This window comes from Bemisia tabaci, chromosome 5 (assembly GCF_918797505.1).
Source record: "Bemisia tabaci chromosome 5, PGI_BMITA_v3".
Classification (NCBI taxonomy): Eukaryota; Metazoa; Arthropoda; class Insecta; order Hemiptera; family Aleyrodidae; genus Bemisia; species Bemisia tabaci.
Window position 1 is genome coordinate 16,760,015 of NC_092797.1, and position 19,034 is coordinate 16,779,048.

At 39.2% G+C, this 19,034-nt stretch overlaps 1 protein-coding gene across 1 annotated transcript; it reads left to right on the forward strand.

The window, feature by feature from the left end:
* Positions 1-6,526: 6,526 nt before the first annotated feature.
* On the forward strand, positions 6,527-13,180 carry LOC109042235 (regucalcin). Its single transcript, XM_019058885.2, has 5 exons — positions 6,527-6,808; positions 7,347-7,553; positions 9,345-9,557; positions 10,779-10,891; positions 12,168-13,180. Exons 1-5 carry the CDS (start codon positions 6,643-6,645, stop codon positions 12,396-12,398), a joined length of 930 nt encoding a protein of 309 aa, XP_018914430.2. The 5' UTR covers positions 6,527-6,642; the 3' UTR covers positions 12,399-13,180.
* The last annotated feature ends 5,854 nt before the right edge of the window (positions 13,181-19,034 follow it).

A 19,034-nucleotide genomic window follows, 5' to 3' on the forward strand; every position in this document is an offset into this window, starting at 1 on the left:
TCCAGCATCATAAACCCCGCATCCGTTAAGACTCGTGTTGGCAAGGCCACGTAAATCACAACGCGTTTTAATGGGCTTAGTTGTAGGTATTCAGCGATCTATAACGGACATCTAGTAACTTTCCACGCAATTGAATCGGAAAGCTTGCATTGTCGCGTAAATGGTCACAAGAAAAATGCAAGGAGGTCAGATTGAACAATTTTCAAGTGTACTTTTGTTGTGAATCGGATGGAGCACAAATTCGAAATGGCATCTTTTTAAATCAAAATGTATTTTAATTTTGCGATACTAATGACATCGGGGGTACAAATGTTGCCAACGACGGAGCAGCAATTAAATCATTACAGCTTTTTCGTATATGAAATCGCTAATCATCAAGGTGAAGGTGCTATCGAAAAGTTATTTGAACTATCGTAAATTATGTGTAGAATCAGCCCCAGTTTAAAATGTTGAGGATATCAATTCTAATATTGCTTACTTACATGCCTTAAAATTTTTGTGTATCAAAAAGAGGTTTATTTTTACTTTTATCTGTCATAAATCAGGTACATTATTGCGCAGGAACGAATACGTCATTTATGCTTTCTGCGGTCGTTTTTCACTTGAGCCGGGTCATTCGTCACATCACTTTTAATGACCCGCATGAAAGTTCCTTGATAATTTTTTATTCATTAATTTTATTCATTTACTTTTTTATTTAGTATTCGATTTTAAAATTCTTTCGTGTCAAGGACTTCCACGTGGACGGGCCAAAGACATGCAGGAGCTAAATGCCTTACAACGTTGCGAACTTTTCATTGCAAATTATTTCTTTATCCATTTTTATGGTGAACATTTTTGGGATTTTTGTCACAACTCAAAAAAATTCACAAAATATGTGGAGGGCAACTTTGATCAAGTTATACGTCTTCGTTAAAATAATATTAGTTTTCTAGATCCATCTGGCTACGTTTTACATTTTTATCGTCTGACTAAGTGACGATACTTCTGGATAATTACAATTAGGGGCATGCTTCTTAGTAGTAGATACTGCTATCGAATGTTCATAAAAAATACTTTCATCCTTGTATACTAATGAACACAGAGATGCATTACCTTACTTTAGATATGTGTAACTGCAAACGTGAGCTCTGTAAATTATACTACGACAAAGGATCTTCATCATTTCCAAGTATCAACCAGTGGCGTGGCGTACTTTGCGATACATCGATTGATCTGTTATTTGAACCTATGGAAAAGGATCGATAAACGGGGTGTTTGCAATTTAACAGACACCTTGATAATAGATTCTTTTCCATAGCTTCAAATGGGGAAATATCGATAATCGATTGTTCACGCCTCGTCATGCACTGGCATCAACTTGACCGTATACATTGGAAAAAAAAACACATCGGATCTTGAGTCCAGACTCTTAAAAACATCGACAAGAAAAAATACTCTTGATTCAATCTGATTTTTGCTTAAATCAAGAACCAAGCCTCTTAATTTGAGCGGATTTCCTTTTGATTTAAGCAAAAATCTGATTGAATCAAGAGTATTTGGACCGCGTTAAACAGAAAGGAACCAAGCCACATCAGCTATTGCCAAATTTAATTGGGCAATTTAATTTTTTACATGAAAACAGTTGTGCGGATTTTCGTGCAAAGTTCAGTGAAAATTTTCCATGGTAGGAAGCAAATTCCTTAAAATTTTCAAAGAAATCCAAACAAACGTTCTCTCGTAAAAAATTTAATCGCCCAGTTAAACTTGGCAATAGCTGATGTGGCTTGGTTCCTTTCTGTTAAACTCGGTCCATTTTTTCTTGTCAATGTTTTCAAGAGTCTGGACTCTAGATCCAATGTGTTTTTTTTTCCAGTGTAGACTCACTATCACTCATTTCAACCAGCTCTACATTACGTTATTTTCTACTCACCCTTACGGAAGTATTTCTGAAACACCTATGTGCGAAGGTATCCACAGCAAATCCAACAGCAAACCATAATTAATAAGGGAAATCGAATACAAATCGCTCACAATTTAGAGTGACTTGTGACGTGTGAATAACCAGCCGAGTTCAAGTCTTTCATCTCGGGTCATGGCATCAGGAAAGTACACAAAGCGAAAAGGAGTTCGCGAACTGATTTTAGTATTTAATTATGAGCGCAAAGAATGGGCGGGGATGCAGATGCTAGAGCTAAAAGGATTTTACGATTCAAAGAATATCGACGATACCTAGCAAGAGTTCCGATACCATACAATCGATAGATCAACCCCGTTACACATTGATGGACGGGGCGTGCATCGAATACTATCGATTTCCTTCGAGTTTGATTGATTGAGCCCTAAGTCGAGATGGCAATCTTTTCCATTTATCGCCGGAAACAGCAATACCTCTCGCATCGCCAAGGAAAATTGCCGTGAGGACATGTAAATGTTGCCAAATTTACCCGAACAAAATTTGTAATCGTCGGGAAAGTCATTAATATTTTTCCTCAAAAGTTTCAGATACTTTAGGCTTAATTGCTGATAAAATTCTCAGAAAAATTGGAGAAAATTTTTTCAAAAATACAACATTTGACGGGTGTTTCATCGACGGAAATTTGGCAACATTTGAGGGCTTGCACTGCGTTCTTTTTCAGCACGGCAATTCTCGCCTCAGCATTTACATAGACAAAGGTTCTATCAGTTTGCTACTTCGTTAAAGTTGTTGAGGTTTATGTTCTGACGGGCAGATGGCATCGAACTGAATTCTTAATTGACTTGATTCCGCGCGTGTTTAACCTCTGTCCTGCATTCTTGCAATAGTTTTGCAAATTTTTCAACTTGCAATGAGTTGAAATTAGAGTTTTTTAAGCTATCTGCGGAGTTATTAGTCCAAAAATGAGAGTGTGTACTGGCTGTAAATGAAAATTCAAAGATATAACGGGGGGAGGGGGGGAGAGAGGGAGAGAGAGAGAGTGAGGAGAGTGGGGCAAAGATTAACTCAAAGAAGTTCTGTTATAACTGAATTTAAATATTAGAGCATATGTGTTCAGTATGGAGTTATGGACTCTCCTAGCTGAAACATACAAAATATCGAGGGAGGATCAGCTACAACTGCTACAACTGACGAGCCTCGTGCGTCTTGGTAAAAGTGAGAAAAGTAAGAGTGCCTTCAATTTTGAAGATGCAATGCGCACATCGATGGAACACGAAAAGTTGCACCAAGGCGTTACAGTCAACTCACAGTCAGTCTAGTCTTCGTAAATCGGAAACACTCCAATTTTTTAATATATGCATCACGCACATCCAAGACACTGAACCCTTGTAAAAATTGGCGATAGGAGCTACGTTTCAAAATACCATAGGAGTTCTAATAGCCGACTAAAGAATGCTACTGAAAATCATATAGCTGGCTGTAGAAAGCGGAGCAAATCATATAGCCGGGCTGTACGAAGCTATAAAAATGTATACAGTCGGGCTATAGTTCCTATCGCCGGCTATACACTTTATCGCGATTGGCTATAAAAGGATAAAAGAAATTGTGTAGAAATTCGTGTACTTTGGAAATCATTAAGTTTGATATGGATAACTACCTTAATATTTAAAAAACACACATTATATTTTCCTTTAAAACATATTTTTTTTTTTTCATCAATTAAAGTGAGAATTATCCATACAGAGTGTGGAAACATTTCAAAATCATGAGTTGAAAAACGCTAACTCCGCAAGATTAAATATTAGAGTCTTACACAAAGCGGAGCGGCGGCACTCTGGCGCCTACAAATCTAACAGGGATACTTCACGCATTGCGCAACGCGTGAAGTATCCCTGTTAGGTTTGTAGGCGCCAATGCACGTTCCGCGCTGGCTGCCCGCCTGCCGCGCTGCAGCGTGCCACGCCACGTCGCTTGAAGCAACTATTTCACACCAGAGGTATTGCACAGTATTTCATACGAAACTGAAGGCGCTCTAATATATTAGTAATGGCAGGCATCCACCAAAAGTACGGAGCTTTCCTCGTAAAATAAATCAAGATACAACGGCCCAAAAAGAGATCAGTGGTCCAAAAACTCACTAAGTCCTAGTATCCGTAATTAGTGACGTTTAGCATACAATTTATCGCCTGGCTGTGAGTCGCTAAAAGGCTATAAGAAATTGTGTAGCCGGCTACAGAAGCTATTGGAAATCTTACAGCCAGTCAGTCGTAGGTCTATGGTATTTTGGAACACAGATTCTACTGCCAATTTTTACCAGGGAAAATAAACGTAAAATTTTACAACAAAAAAATGCTACTTTAACCACTATTGTAAACTAATTAAACCACAGGAGTGGTTAAAGTAGCATTTTTGTGTTGTGAAATCTACAGTCAAACATAAATATTGCAGTCACTTTTTTTAGCAATTGAATTGTTAAAACCGCAATTTAATTCCTTCCGTGTGCAGCACTATAATGAGCTTTTGATTCGAGGCTAGCAAGGTTCTTCAAACGCAAATAAAGGATGGCCAGACTTACTGTGTAAATATGGCAACTGCAGTGAATACCTTTACTTGAAAAAATGCAATCCCATAATCTTCCCGTGACAAAGTAGTGAAAGAAACGGAGACATCATGTAGTTGTGGCATGTGAATCACGCCGAACCTGCCTGGGGAATGTGAAAACCGTCTGATTTTGCCCAGAAATGTGTCAAAAGCGACGCGATTTTTAGCATCGTTCGACTCAATGATACGCAAGGCTCCGCGACGCCTGCAGGTCTTCCTCATTTCCGACTGAACTCTTTGGGGATTTATGGTGACAGGGGTCTGTTTATAGAAGAAGAATGTTGGTGAAATAACGGGCATACGACCTTTCCTCCATCTTGCAGAGTCTCATCCTCACATGGCGTATAAAAGGACCTACCGTTCTGCAACACAACCCAGTTCATGGCTTTTCTCAGTGGCACCGGTTGGGAGTATGGGTATCTTCGTTGAACATGTATTGCTGTTTTCTCGATTTATTTTGCCCCCACCCCCTACTCCTAATTTTGTATCATTAACGCAAGCTTCGAGCCCCCACACTCCTAATCAATACGTCACAATAACCCCAACTTCTCTCCTATGTTCCATCATAACAAAAAATAAAAAAAAAAATAAAAAAAAAAAACCATACACACACACACACTGCAAAAATGTACCATTGTGGTATACCCGTTGAAATTTACGAATAATTTTTGAATGATAAATCAAAATTTTCCATAAAGCTCACAATTTGTTAGAAGAGGTTTGTTTTCAGAAAATCTTGCACAATTTTCTCGCACGAGACATGTGCCCCATTACCTAAATTAGGTAATTAGATACTCACCTGGCCATTGCAGGCGATTTACCGCACCGAGGTAATTTGAATGCAGCCTCCAACCCCTCCTCTCCTCTATCTCTTGTCACACCTCAAACTAATTAGATTACCCCAAAATATCACTGTTGATTAGTTAATGAAAGTCAACAAACACTCTCTCCATCAGCGCGAGGTGCATTAGGGTGAGAGTGTGTGTGTTCATCATTTTAATATCTTAATTGACTCTCCGTAAGACCTCTTCATGTTTCAAGTCATTATATCTCCCAAAATTTGTTTGTAGCGTACTCCACAGCATACCAATTTTTATCGGCGCTTTAAATACAGCTCTCCAGCTCAGATGAACGTGTTAGTGTTTTTATTCATGAGGGTAGCAAGGGTGCTCCCGGTCAGTTTACATTTGCTGAGAAGTGAACGTCTTTTCGTTTTGATGTTTACTCTTGAGAAGGAAAGAGGCATGAAAAGTTGCAGAATCCCCAGCAACCATCCGCGTCGGTCACCGGTCAACGATGCATCTTCTTTTCAACAACAATAACGCCAGCCTTATAAACTACTTATTTCCTAATCCAATGCAACCGCTCAGGTGGCTCAATGGATAGAGCACTCGCCTGCCGCAGTGAGGATGCCGAGTTCGATCCCCGGCACCGGAAAATTTTTTTTTTTTTTTTTCCAATCTGTAAAATCCCCCAATCATGATTCTTCGTCCAAACAAGTCACAAAACTCATTTTTACAACAATTAATTTAATATTGAAAATAGTTAGCTCAATCAGCGACTTTTACTGACTTAGCGGTTAGGTCAAAACTCATTTTTACAACAATTAATTTAATATTGAAAATAGTTAGCTAAATCAGCGACTTTTACTGACTTAGCGGTTAGGTTCGGTTAGGTTCTGTTAGGTTAGGTTAGGTTAGGTTAGGTTAGGTTAAGTTAGGTTAAGTTAGGTTAGGTTAGGTTAGGCTAGGTTAGGTTAGGTTAGGCTAGGTTAGGTTAGGTTAGGTTAGGTTAGGTTAGGCTAGGTTAGGTTAGGTTAGGTTAGGTTAGGTTAGGTCATCAGCTCTTTAATAAATTAGTGGCATTCTGTTCAACTAATGTTTTTCAACAAAAAAAAAATTAATGTTTCACTCAACTTAAATTTTTTTAATTTCCGACTTTAAAAATTACAAACCTCCTGTTTTTTTCGAAATTCCCGCGCTAATCTACGAGATAGCATCCGAATAGTCAATGGTCATCGGTCGATTACCGGTGCGCTCGTGGCAACTTTTCAACGCCTCTTTCCTTCTCAAAGTGCTTAATCTTTCGTTTTACTCCTGCTTCACTATATAGCAGTGAAATTTTCACCAACTCTGGGAATCGAGATGTCTTCCAAAGTGCAAATCACTCCGATTGGACCTCAACTTGACCTGGGCGAAGGCCCACATTGGGAGGCTAAAACCAAAACATTGTACTATGTTGACGCGTTTGCAGCAACAGTTCATCGGCACGTCCCTCACACAAATGAACACAGCCACTGCAAATTTAAAGGCAAGTGCCAGTCATGGACATTTTTTCTCATTTTTATGCACACTTTAAGGATATTGACTCACAGGAATATAATGTAGGTAACATTTGAAAACCTGTAACTGCCTTTAGTATTTTATAGAGCCTTGCGTGGTTTTTGCGTGTACTCCTTGTCATGACTTTCTACGTACGGTACATCCTCCCCATCTTTTCAACTTTTGTAAACGTCCTTATACAGGGTGTCTCAGAAAAATAACGAGGCATTTTAAATAACTCGAGAACGTTTTTAAGTTTAAAAAAATGCTGAAACATCTGTCAGCCTATTTTCACTTGGAAACCCCCGCCAGGGGGTTATCTATCCCCTCCGTAACTCAAAATCTCAAGTGGCTCGATTTTTTCCCTGAAACTCCCTGTATATAAGCAGTCTTGAGCAATTCGACTCATTTTTTCCAATCCCCTAATGTAGATAGACTCTTCACGTTTACTCGCATCCACCCAGTTTTCTAGAGTCCTTAAGAACCACCAGTCCTTAAGAAATTATTCTTGAAATGTTTGTCAACAGGTAATACGGTATCCTTCGTGATTCCTGTCGAGGGAAAGGAGGAGAGCGAATTCGTGATCGGACTCGAACGGGAAATTGTGCACGTGATTTGGGATCTGAAAAGCGACAAACCGACGGCAACGCGGGTTCTGTCTGCCGCCGAGGAAGATCGTGGCGGCAATTGGGTGAACGATGGAAAAGTTGATCCTGCTGGTCGCTTATGGACAGGTGAATAGCTCACATATCATCGTTTAGGTCTTTGGATTAAATTAGTTCATGACAGCGGCAATTTATTGAGATTTTAAAGAACAAAAAAAGAGGGTTAGTTTGTAGTAGATCGTCACTTGGTTGATATAAGGGCGTAACTTCATTCAGAGATGAGCCCAGGAAAGCATTTAGTTATACAGGCGACAAGGTTCACTTCAACGAGTAGTTACGTCTTTATTTCAGGAGGGTGACGTACTATTCGTCGTTTTGCACACGAGAAAACGTAACTAAATTTTAACGTGGTGAAATTTCCGCTCGCAAATTGTAGTTTTACCAGACATTTTAACTGAAAATTTCGGCAATTTTTCTCTGATTACATATATGCAAATATCAGAAAAATTTTGACGAGAAATTAACTTTTGTAATCTCAATTAATTAAGAGTGTTGTGCAAACATTTTAACGCCAGAAATGTCCAAAAATGTCGAACCAAACCAAATGTATGAGTATAGGCCGTGTGAAAATGTTTATTTTGAGCTTTGAAATAGGCCTTTCAAAACTTTGAATCCGCTATAATCGGGACTAAACATTTTTGCGGTAAAAATTTAACTGTACGCGCCCTTCCTTAGATGAAGAAATGAACTAAACTTCTCGCAAACCCTTTTTGAAGAATGCCTCGAAACTTGTAAAATTCGCCTCGGTAGACTAAAATACCTATTATAGATGGTCATATACAATGTCACCATATATATATATATTTTAAGTAGTTCCTATTGCTACTGCACTCTCACCTCCATGGTTGACATGAAGTCGAGAGAAGGGGAATTATTCCCAGAATTTGATAATAATTCATGAACAATTTATTTTATTTATTTATTTATTTTTTTTTTCATAGAAACACAGGAATATTGTACGAGAGGAAAAAATCAAGTTTAAAAGTAAAGAGGAAGAGAAAATAAAATAAAACCTTGGAGTTTGAAATTGTAGCAAGTCCTTTAATATCCCGCTGTGAGCATATTTCTCAAGCAACACCAGGTTGCAATCATCATAACTTCAGCTTTCATAGGTTTTTATATTCCGATTTAAATTGAAGAACCAACCTCGAACCAATGAAAGGAGGCTTAAAATAGACTAATGAAGAATTATTTCATTTTCATAAGAAAATTCACTGACTGATATTGGATAAGTAAAAATCTTATGAGAATGAGTATTGTTGATACTGTTGGCGGTTGAAAAGACATATTCGAAGTACACAAACAAGACAAAAAAAAGTCACCTCGTAGAAAATAGACCCTTTGTTAAATCGTTAAATTAAACACAAGATAAAATACTGCAATCCTCATGATCACACCGAGCGTAAGAACTTAAGGACGTTCGGAGCTCCTTCAATTGAGATAGCTGCAAAATATGCTACACCACAGCTCAAAGCGTTTTTATAGCTTTCCGCAGATCTGAAACTTTTGCTCTAATCTAGGACTCGTCTTATCATTAAATAATAACTCAATCTCTAATTTCAGTTTGGATCTGAAAATGAAAAACGAAAACTTAGTTTTTAAGGGTTAATTTCCTGCCTTATCCCAGATCCGATATAAAATTGCACGTGAATTGTTTAAAATCAAGCTGGTTAAGGTATTTCGGATACTTCACTTGGACTTTAAGTGACTTTTCGGGGCCGGGGCTAAGTTCGGCTGGCTTCAGCCCTAAGCATTTGGAAAGTTCCCCTATTTTAGTTTGAAGTTGTGTTAATAGAGTTCGTGTTAAATTTGTGATTTTTTTTTTTAATACATCTTTAAATTCTTCAATCTTTTCCCCAGGAACTTTGATGCCGGGTCAAGGGCTGGACGATGCCCCATTTACGTCTCACCTTTACAGCTTTGACAAAGGATCGAGTCCAAAAAAACATCTCTCAGGAATCGCTGTCTCTAACGGACTTGCTTGGAGCTTAGACTACAAGACATTTTATTACATCGACTCACTGAAATACAAAGTCCAAGGCTTTGATTATGACATTACGAACGGAACCATCAGTAAGTAATTCACACTCGGTTAGCTACACTATTTTAAGCGCATATGGACTTAAAAAAAAGTTTACACCATTCTCTCTTCACATTGTTCCCACAATAACTCAGGAGAGACATGTATGAAGCTACACACATGTCTTGGCCGTCCATGAAAAAGAACCTCGGTGACATATGAATTTTTAGGAGGCTATTTTTTTACGGTATACTAGTTCACTTTACATGTGATGGGTATACTGTATCGTAATTCTTGAGCACTGCAACCGAAGCTCGTAGTTTTCTTTTGATTTCACTATCAATACTTGGTAAGCAAGCTTCGTTGCAAAATTTTTTCAAACAAGAAAATAAGAAATTGCGAAGTCCAAGTTTGTCAGCAAACAACTACCCTATTATCCCCTCAGCCAACCAGACATTCATGTACATTGTGGAAAATAATGATTTACTCACCTACAGAAGGTAAATTTTGACTATTTTTGTATCCTGGCATAAATGAGGGCTTGGAGGGTAAGGCGCATGAGTGCAGTCTTTAAAAAAATTGAGATATTAATTATTTTAAGTAAAACTAGTCTAACTGCATAATCTGTGAAAACTTCGCTCCCAAATTCCAATTTTTAAGCATCAAAAAGCCAGTTTGAACTTTCTTTCCACCATAAGGATCCATGTAAATGCGAAACTTCAAACACGTACGTCTCGAAGTAGCAAAAACTGCACTTATGCGCCTTGTCCTCCAAGCCCATCATATATCGTCGTCCCTCTAACATAAGGGCGTATCTCATTCTCCACATGAGCCTTGGAAGACATGGCGCTATACGGACATCAGGTTTCAAGTGGAAATCTAGCCACGCCCTTGGTTCAGAAAGACGACGATATATGAGTCCTCCGAGCAGAGGCGGATCCAGCAATTTGGCAACACCGGATTCTTCCATTTAAACCTATGCTAAATAATCGAGTCTTGTCGGAGCACCTGGCCCCTCCAAGAATCGATACATTCCCACAGCTTTAAATGGAGGAAATCCGGTGTTGTCAAATTGCTGGATCCGCCAATGCCAGGGTTTACATCTTGGCATCTTACAATGGATGGGCTTGAGATTCATCCCCAATCTAAGATCCATTTGATTCGACGGGGAAGTTGTCGAAATGCACTGTGAAATCTTTGATGGAATGAGAAAATGGTTGAAAAATACTATGAAATGGTTCATCTTTTTGACGGTGGGCGTGTTATTGTTGCAGATAATGAAAGGACCGTTTTTGATTTAAAAAAGAATAACGTGGAGGGAATTCCTGATGGTATGACAATCGACAGTGAAGGTAAACTATGGGTCGCTGTCTACACCGGTGGAAAGGTAAGGGTTTTTTTCCATAGTCTAGAATCGAAGACTAACGTCAATCAGTCTGGTCAAAGTAAATAACGCTGAGTACCAGTGGCGTGGCGTGTTTTACGATGTATAGATTGATCTGTCATCTAAACCTATGGAAAAGGATCGATAAACAGGGTGTTCGCAACGAACACTTTAATAGTCGTTTCTTTACTACAGCTTCAAATCGATCATTCACGTCTCGCCACTGCTGAATACAAGTGTGATTTTGCGTTCTAATTAATTTAATTGGTCAAAAGCAGTTCGTGCTGCTGCATCACAAGATTGTGTGCCCCCCTGCCTCCAAGAATAAATTTTTGAACCCTTATAGTCTCATGCCACATGCCACTTCACCGAGAGGTGTTATGTTACGTATATTTTATTACAACGCGTTGTACAGCAGGTGCAAGTTTTAAGTAAGAGACAGCACCTTTCATTAGTCTAGTTGAGAGAGAAACCAAACACGCAATTTTGCCTGAAGCTGCGCGGCGCAGAGAGCAAAGGTGACGAGGACTTGAGATGAAAAGGAAAAGCCCTCGGCGCGCCGGTCAGCATGAAACACGTAGTAGCGCCTACAAGACTCCATGAATACTTCATGCATTGCGTCAAACGTAGCGCGGTCAGCAGTGGTTGGCGTGAAAAGCATAGCGCCTACAAGACTGCATGAATACTTCACGCATTGCGTCAAACGTAGTGCGGTCAACAGTAGTTGGCGTGAAAAGCATAGCGCCTACAAGACTGCATGAATACCTCACGCATTGCGTCAAAAACAGTGCGGTCAGCAGCGGTCTGCATGAAACGCATAGCGCCTACAAGACTGTAGGGACACTTCACGCAATGCGCCAAACACAGTGCGGTCGGCACGGTGGCGGGAATTAAACTTATTAAACCACATTCATGTTTATTCTTCCATAATTTTTTCGTTCATTTCTTCTAAATGAAAGGCCTTGTCTACGCAGAGATAGGTTCACGGAACTTAACTTTCGCGCAAAGTTCCGTGAACTTTTGCTAGTGTTGACAGGGCTTTCACAAAAAATGTGCCCAACACGAGTAAACGCGTCTTATGCACCCCTCCTCCTGCGGTACGTATCTTGATGATTTGCATCGATGTTTCAAAACGAATGAGAAGTAGATGGCAAAATACAGGCGGCCCATAGGCGGCAAGTAGGTTAATCCGGCTTTGTTTACTAAGACTTTTCGTGCGTAAAAATATGTTATGTCGTTGTTTATGTACGTTGCAATACTGTGTTATTTAATGTTCCAGGTCATCCGCATTGATCCTGACACGGGCAAATTACTGTACATATTACCGATCCCGAGTTGGGAGGTAACATCAGTGGTTTTTGGAGGTCCGAATCTGGACGAACTTTACGTCACGAGTGCAAACAAGACAAAAGATTACCCTAAAGACAAGTTTCCTCAACCTGGACAAACTTTCAAAGTTACCAACCTCGGCGTAAGAGGCACAGCAAGTCGTTCAATCAAACTTCAATGATACGACTCTATTGTTGGAAAACAGGAGCTTCTCGTTGAAAAGCCACAATAAGTTTACGAGAAGGAACAAATTAATGAAAAAAATCTCCTTAAATTACCACGTAGGGAACAAAACCTTTGAACCTCTAGATCAACCAGTTACTTAATGTGGCAGGTGCTTGCAAACTATCACTGCTTCAAGTTGCAAGTTACTCTCGAGGAGTTGAAAGGTATTAGTTTTCAAAATTCTTGAGCCTCACTTTTATTCGATATATTTTTAGGATGAGGAAAAGTGTTCAATGTCGGAAACAGAGAGAAAAATTGGCATTGCGGGATAACATTCCAGCAGTGAAAAAAATTAGAGCTGTATTTTTCTATCGCCGTAGGGTTGAATTACACTTTATTTCGGAAAAACATATCACTTCATGCGTTGAATTTTGTATTCACCGACAATTTTGATCAAATTGTATCCAGCATCTCGTAATATGTATCTCTATTGGCTTTCACATTGCTTGTACTCGTGAGCTTTTGTGCTGCACTGAGCAGACAACACAACATGTTTGAATCAGTGACATTCCTCGAAATTTCCATCGTGAACATTTATTCTTCATATCTAAGATGATTAGAAATTCTAAGTATTGATCAATTCAGATTTTTTTTTTCAAAAATAGCGAAGCACATACGTTCATACCTCTACCTGTTTGCACGACGATATCACATTATTGTTTCTTGCACTCGATATCTCTACTAAAATCAGACATTCATACATTGAAATATGTGATTAAATCACTTTTACCTAAATTACCCTGGAGTTTAAAGCTTATTTTAAGTTGATTTCATCCTTACTTTCTCCATCCCGCATAAATCTTGTTATTTCTCGTATTTTTCTTCTCCTCTGATTATATTACTTTAATTATACAGGAGTAAAATCGTCAGGTTAGAAAAATCTGTCGTATCTGAGTATTTTACGCTTAAAGAGAAAAAGAAAAAGAAGTCTATAAAAAACGATAACTAAAAAATTGAAAGTTGAACACAGATGAATTCGATCAAATCGACTGCCTCAACCATAAGTGAGGTGCCTGTCATATGGACTGCATTTTGCAATTTGGACCTATAAATCCCGGCCCGGTTTAAAAACAACGTATGTGCCATTATAGTTTCCCTATGCACATAAGTGTTTTTTCAGATGAGCCAGAATTTATAGGTCCAAATTGCAAAATGCAGTCCATATTATGTGTGTCTCTTCGTTGCCTGACTCAACAAAATGTACTGCTTTACCACATAGCCGAATAAAATGTAAACAGACGTTTGAAGAAAAATGAACAAACACTTTCTGAATCCACAAGCTCCTCAGAAATCGCGACCTTCTTACTTTTACTTACTGATAACACGTGAGACGGACAAAATATACCCCGGAAGTGCTTTCGGATGGTTGAAACGAATTTCACTCTCTTGTTTTTTTTGAGGGAGAGTTTTTTTAGAGGACTCCCGCTCGAAATTATGAATTAAAACCACTTCAGTTCGATAGAGAGGGTTATTCAAAATCGGCGATTTTGCCCCACTCTTGGATTTTGCCCGGAGTTGGATATGTTGTTTCTTATCACAAGACACGCCTTTTTCCGGCATTTGCAAGTTCACCCGAAATTTTTCCCGCGCGCTACAGTGTTGCCAAGATGAAAACAGGCAAATTCCGTAAGTGGCAATAAAATTGAACTATGAAGTTGCGGTTTTAACGAAAATTCTCTATAAATTGCGCACTTTTAGGAAATGATCATGTTTTTAATGTAGTATTAATTTTATGTTGCATTATTGCCAATTTTTCGATTTTTAAATTCGACAAATTTTACAAATCCGCAAATACCCAAAAAATCTATCTTCAAATTTGAATGAAAAGTTGTCTAATCGATAGTTCGTTTGATTTTGCATCCATAGATGTATTATAGTTCGCAGGGAAACTTTTGGTTCGCGAGATATCATCATTTTTGTAAACAGCTTTATGGAGCGACGACGCTTTTTGAGTCCGGCCAGATAGAAAATTTAGCCTCCAAAAACACCGGGTAACATTAATTCCATGGTTTCTTTTTGGTACTTTTGGTACTTTTTGGCGCTGAATCCGAATTTGACCGTTTTATAAAAAAATTGTCGCCAAATAGTTGCCAAATTTGGCAAAAATGGCTTAAAATCGGCCTTTTTTGCGGATTATGGCCAGTGACTTGCCAGGAGTTGATCAGACGACAATATTGGTTATTTCCACAGTTAAAACACGTGAAACTTTCTACGAGCTAAGTCAAATTATTTCTGCTCACGGCAAAATTAAACGCGCGACAAGCAGCAAACTGAAAAAAGACACCAAAATTGGCGCTTTTTGCGGTTTTTGTCCTAAGTCTCTTGCTTTCCGATCAAGAGAATGTTTCTACTAAACTAGTGAATAACATGAGCCAAATTTAATAAAATTGAACAATAAAATAAAATAGGAAACCATGGAATTAATGCTATCCGGTGTTTTTGGAGGCTAAAATTTCTATCTGGCCGGACTCAAAAAGCGTCGTCGCTCCATAAAGTTCTTTACAAAAATGATGATATCTCGCGAACCAAAAGTTTCCTTGCGAACTATAATATATCGATGGATGCGAAATCAAACGAATTATCGATTAGACAACTTTTCATTCAAATTTGAAGATAGATTTTTCGGGTATTTGCGGATTTGTAAAATTTGTCGAATTTAAAAATCGAAAAATTGGCAATAATGCAACATAAAATTAATACTACATTAAAAACATGATCATTTCCTAAAAGTGCGCAATTTATAGAGAATTTTCGTCAAAATCGCAACTTCATAGTTCAATTTTATTGCCTCTTACGGAATTTGCCTGTTTTCAACTTGGCAACGCTGTAGCGCGCGGGAAAAATTTCGGGTGAACTTGCCAATGCCGGAAAAAGGCTTGTCTTGTGATTAAATACAATTATTTCCAACTCCGGGCAAAATCCAAGAGTAGGGCAAAATCGCCGATTTTGAATAACCCTCTGTTAAGGAGAAGTACTTTTAATAAAATGAGTAAAGCGAGGTATTTGTTTTTTAAGCATTTCTGTGTCAAAGCAACGCTATGGTGAACGTATAGAAGTACGTATCTCGATTTTTGACGGTTTTGAGTCAGCTCCATGGACAGGGCCGGATTTAGGGAGTGGCCACATGGGCCGCGGCCCATGGCGGTAAATGTTGCAATTTTTCAAATGTAGGTATTAAAAAAAAAACAAAATTAAAAACGAGAAAAGGCGACAAAATCTCTCAGTTCCTGAGAGTTAAAGTATAGTAATATCTAATTTGTTCCTCTTTCGGTGATACAAGAGACTACCTTTCATTAGTCTAGCTGAGACAGAAACCAATACGCAATTTGGCCTGGAGCGACACGGCGCCTTGATACAACTATACAACCTCGACGGATGTCCGTATTGCGTTCAAAAAATTGAAGGCGTTTTGACTCCCTGCTCATACTACCTGTAGTTGATTCGATCGACAGACGCGTTGGTAGGCAGGGTGACGGGAACCTGATACAACTACTTAAACTTGATGGATGTCCGTATCGCACCGACTGAAGTGCGAAACCACGCATCTCCATTCCGGTGTTTCAAAATTTCCGTTCTTTTTTCATCTCTTCCATGAGAAACAATCCAAATCTACGACTTTCAATTTTGAACCGAATCTTCTGCTATCGAAAGCGAAAAATCATGGAGAATTTAAGTTTTATGTTGACCAGCTTCTCGAAAGTAAAATTAAATTTCTAAGGAAGTCTGCAACGTCGCAAATGGAGAAACGTCGTCCTCATTTTGCCCAAAAATATGTATGTATAAAATTGAAGGCATTATGACTTTCCTCTCTCAACTTATATTTGTCTGTAACGGTAAACTATGGGACGCGTTTGCAACGGCGCGGCGCGGCGCTGTGCAAAAAGCAATGATGACGAGGTCTTGAGATGAAAAGGAGAAGCCCTCGGCGCGCCGGTCATCATGAAACACATATTAGCGCCTACAACACTCCATGATTACTTCACGCATTGCATCAAACGTAGTGCGGTTAGTAGCGGTTGGCGTGAAACTCATAGTGCCTACAGGACTGCATGAATACTTCATGCATTGCGCCAAAAACAGTACGCGGTCACCAGCGGTCGATGTGAAACGGATAGCGCCTACGAGACTGTAGGGATACTTCACGCATTGCGCCGAAGACAGTGCGATTGGCGCGGTGGCGGACATTAAAATTATTAAACCACATTCATGTTTATTCTTTCTCATATTTTTCGTTCATTTCTTATAAATGAAAGGTCTTATCCACACAGAGATATAGGTTTACGAAACTTAACTCTTGCGCTAAGTTCCGTGAACTTGGCTAGTGTTGACAGAGCTTTCACAAAAAGTGTGCTCAACACGAGTAAACGCGTCTTGTGCACCCCCCCTCCTCCGGCACGTTCACTTAATGGTTTGTATTGATGTTTCAAAACGAATCAGAAGGGGGAGGCAAAATACAAGCGGCCCATGGGCGCCAAGTAGGTAAATCCGCCCCTGTCCATAGAGGCTCCTTTTCCGAGATACGCGTTTCTGCACTTTTACCATCGAATCACTTTTGGAGCCTTCGCCAGTGGGGGCTACGAACCCCAACTTTTCTTATGAATGGCAAAGACTATCCTATTGTGACTATTGAATGGATATTTTAAAAAGAGAATTGTTGGTGCAAATTTTAGGTCAATATCTCAATGTTAGACAAAAATGCGGCTTGAAAACGACAAGAACCGTTCAATTTTGATTATCAATACCAATTTTTAGGTGTGCCCCTTAGTTCGCTTGAGAGATTTCTAAACAGTTTTTTTTTTCGAGATGATTACCTATTCATTTAGACACATCATAGCATATTTTGAGCAAACTTTAACCTTATTTCATCTCAAATCTCGAAAATAAGAGAGACTTCAACGCGCGTTGATGACGGCGCAGAGATACAACTACACCTTGACGGATGTCCGTGATGCATCTGCAAAATTGAAGGCGCGATGGCGTGAGGCGTGAACTCGCGATGCTCCGCTCTATTTTATGCTGCTAACGAGGTCTCGCTCAGATTCGGGAGGAAAGTTAAGAAACGAGTTGGTCACGTCTCTCCTATCTTCGGCTGTGTTGTTTACGTAGCCCTTGAAGCACCACCACAAATAGTACAAACGGTCCTTACACAATGTAGTTATAGAGCAAAGAAAAGAATTAGCGTTAATAAAGGCGCAGAGATACAACTATTCGAGCTTGATGGATGTCCGTGTTGCATCTGCAAAATTGAAGGCGCCATGGCGCAAGGCATGAACTCGCAACGCTCTGCTCCAATTCTGTCAATGAATTAAAAGTGCGGAAGAGGTGATTATTTTTACTTATTATTGCGGCACGGAACCCGAATTGAAAGTGAAGAGGCGTCCTTGTAAAGATGAATTGGACGGAGTTAAACAGAAAGGAACCAAGCCACATCAGGATCGAACCGAGAAAAAGAGGTTTAAAGTTTGGCTCCTGCATAAGACTCAATGTAAAAGATAAACTTCAAGTTCAATTTCTGCAAAATTTGCTCCAACAAAAACTTTGAATTTTTGGTGATAGATAGTAGAGCAGTGGTTGAGTTCAAAACCACTCATAACTCAATTTTTTCCAAAATGTGGGTGTCAACACCTTCTCATATTTTTCCTTCACATTTTCGATTTTTCATTACATTTCAGTATTCTCATTAGGGATGGCTGGATTTCGTTCATTTCTGTCTTTTTCACGTCTACCTCCCAGCCATCACCTACAATCACCCATTACTTTAATTACTGAACTTGCAGCTAATAGCTCCTCTGATTATAGCCAGCCAATAGCGTGTAGACTTGTTGTCTCACCACCTGTGACGTCAGCAAGTCTATAAAAGCTTGCGCTGCCCTAAAATCTAGGTCTTACTCCATCCCCGACCCGTAGTACTACGTAGTGCCTTTTTCGCCCTTTTGACACATCCTTTAGTGACTATTAATTGCGCTGCCCTAAAATCTAGGTCTTACTCCATCCCCGACCCGTAGTACTACGTAGTGCCTTTTTCGCCCTTTTGACACATCCTTTAGTGACTAATTTCATTCTTGTAATTCTGTAACTTTTTCTCTTTCGGTTAATATATTCAAAATTCCATCATCAAAATTTCGTTATTCAATTTTTCCGTGTAGTTTGTTGTTCCTACTCAAAGAGCAACTGGTGCCGAACGGTATTTCCAACTTTCATTTATGACAGTGGGTTGGTTCCTTTCTGCTTAACTCAGTCCAATTGGTAGTTAAACGATAGTTCATTCAACTATCAATTGAATGAGCATGCGTGAAAGAGCATGAGAGCTCGAGCTCTACAGCTTCACGGAGTAATGTGATTCTCTAATTTCACATCGATCGTAAGGTCGTAATAAATCCACCCGTGGATTAAAAGATTGCATAAAATGAAGGCAGGTCTGACTGTTAAAAATCTCATGCGAGTACACCAGGTTTAGACTTATCATGCCTAGATAGTTGCAGGTATATAAAGAAAGGAGAAGAAGAAAAAAATTAACGGAAGAAGAAAGAATTTCAAATTTTATCTCCAAATTTTGTACTGTCTGACTTAACCATGAATCGTTGCTGTATAA